The 1618-nt window shown below is 41.5% G+C and overlaps 1 protein-coding gene across 1 annotated transcript; it reads right to left on the bottom strand.

The window, feature by feature from the left end:
* Nucleotides 1–431: 431 nt before the first annotated feature.
* Nucleotides 432–1364, bottom strand: LOC138296968 (olfactory receptor 2D3-like). The gene has a single exon (XM_069236484.1). It carries the CDS (start codon nt 1362–1364, stop codon nt 432–434), a length of 933 nt encoding a protein of 310 aa, XP_069092585.1.
* Nucleotides 1365–1618: the final 254 nt, after the last annotated feature.

Below are 1618 nucleotides of genomic sequence, written 5' to 3' on the forward strand. Positions count from 1 at the left end.
ACGGGTGTACCATGGGTGATACATGTACATTCCAATGCAACCACTCTTCTAGTACAAAACCTGTGCTCGTCATCATGTTTACTGTTTAGCAATATGCTAAAAGGGTGTGTGCATTGGCACAGGGCACCCTAAATTGCACTGGTGCTAGGGAGAGTGGAACAGTGCCATACCTTAGTAGATGTCCTCTGATCTGCTCCCGCTCCTTCATGCAATACAGTCCAGCAGCTTTGGTTTCTCTGCTGCATTGTCTGAAAACTTAGGAAATCTGCCCCTAGTTTGCCTTTTCTACTGACAATAAAATGCTAAAAAATGCCTTTCATTAGCTGATAACATATTTTCCTTTAAATGAACACACACTATTTTGCCCCTTCTCCATTCGCTACTAAGTGTTCTTCAGCATTATACTTCCATGTACCTTAAGCAGAAGATGCTCAATGACAAATCTGTCCCTGAATTACTTTGTTTAGAGCTATCTTCACATCTTTGTTTCTCAGGCTGTAAATCAAGGGGTTCAGCATTGGAGGGGTCACAGTGTAAAAGACAGAGACCATTTTATCCTGATTAGAAGAGTTCTTGGACACAGGTTTCATGTACATGAAGATGGCAGTTCCATAGAATATAGTAACAACAATGAGATGAGACGCGCAAGTGGAGAAGGCTTTTTTTCTGCCTGCAGAGGATCGGATCCCCACAATGGTGACAATGATACGCACATAGGACAAGAGGGTGAAAAGGCTTGGGAATAGCAGTACGAAGATTCCAACAGAAAATATCACCATCTCAGTGGAAAATGTGTCCACACATGCCATCTTTATGAGAGTTGTTGCCTCACAAAAGAAATGGTTGATAACATAGGAACCACATAAAGGCAACTGGAGTGTGAAGAATGTGTCCAGGAATGACATAGCACTCCCACTTGTCCAGCAGAAAACTGCCAAAGTGACACACACTGATTTCTTCATTATAACTGTATAGCGCAAAGGAAATACAATAGCTACATATCGATCATATGCCATGACTGCTAGGAGCACACATTCACTACAGCCCAGGAGCAGATAAGTGTACATTTGAGCTGCACAACTGGTAAAGCTGATAGTCCTCTTAGTAAGCAGTTGGGACAACATGTTAGGGACAGTCACTGATGAGTAGCAGATGTCCAAAAGGGAGAGGTTTACCAAAAAGAAGTACATAGGAGTATGAAGACGAGGATCATACACACAAGCTGTAACCAAGATAATATTTCCAGATGCAGTCACCAGGTACATCACTAAGAAAAAAACAAAGAGAGCAATCTTCACATCAGGGTCCTCAGATAGGCCCAGCAGCAAGAACTCTGTTAACAAGCTTCCATTTTTCTTCTCCATTGAACCCAATGTTTGCTTTTATGCTGTCTGTAGAAAAAAAACTAATCCATGGTAAGTGCATTGCATATGAAGGTGGCATGTGACCTGGCAAATTCCTTTACATTAGACCTTTGTCCACTGGAAAACTCATCCCGTCTTCGAAGCTGAAATGCACAAAATGTCACAGCGTGACCACCTGGTTGTTATTACACAACAAGACTAACACACAGTCAATTTAGATTTTTTCATTAGAATGTAATTACCTATTCCCTTTG

Source organism: Pleurodeles waltl, chromosome 5, assembly GCF_031143425.1.
Source record: "Pleurodeles waltl isolate 20211129_DDA chromosome 5, aPleWal1.hap1.20221129, whole genome shotgun sequence".
In the NCBI taxonomy this organism is placed as follows: domain Eukaryota; kingdom Metazoa; phylum Chordata; class Amphibia; order Caudata; family Salamandridae; genus Pleurodeles; species Pleurodeles waltl.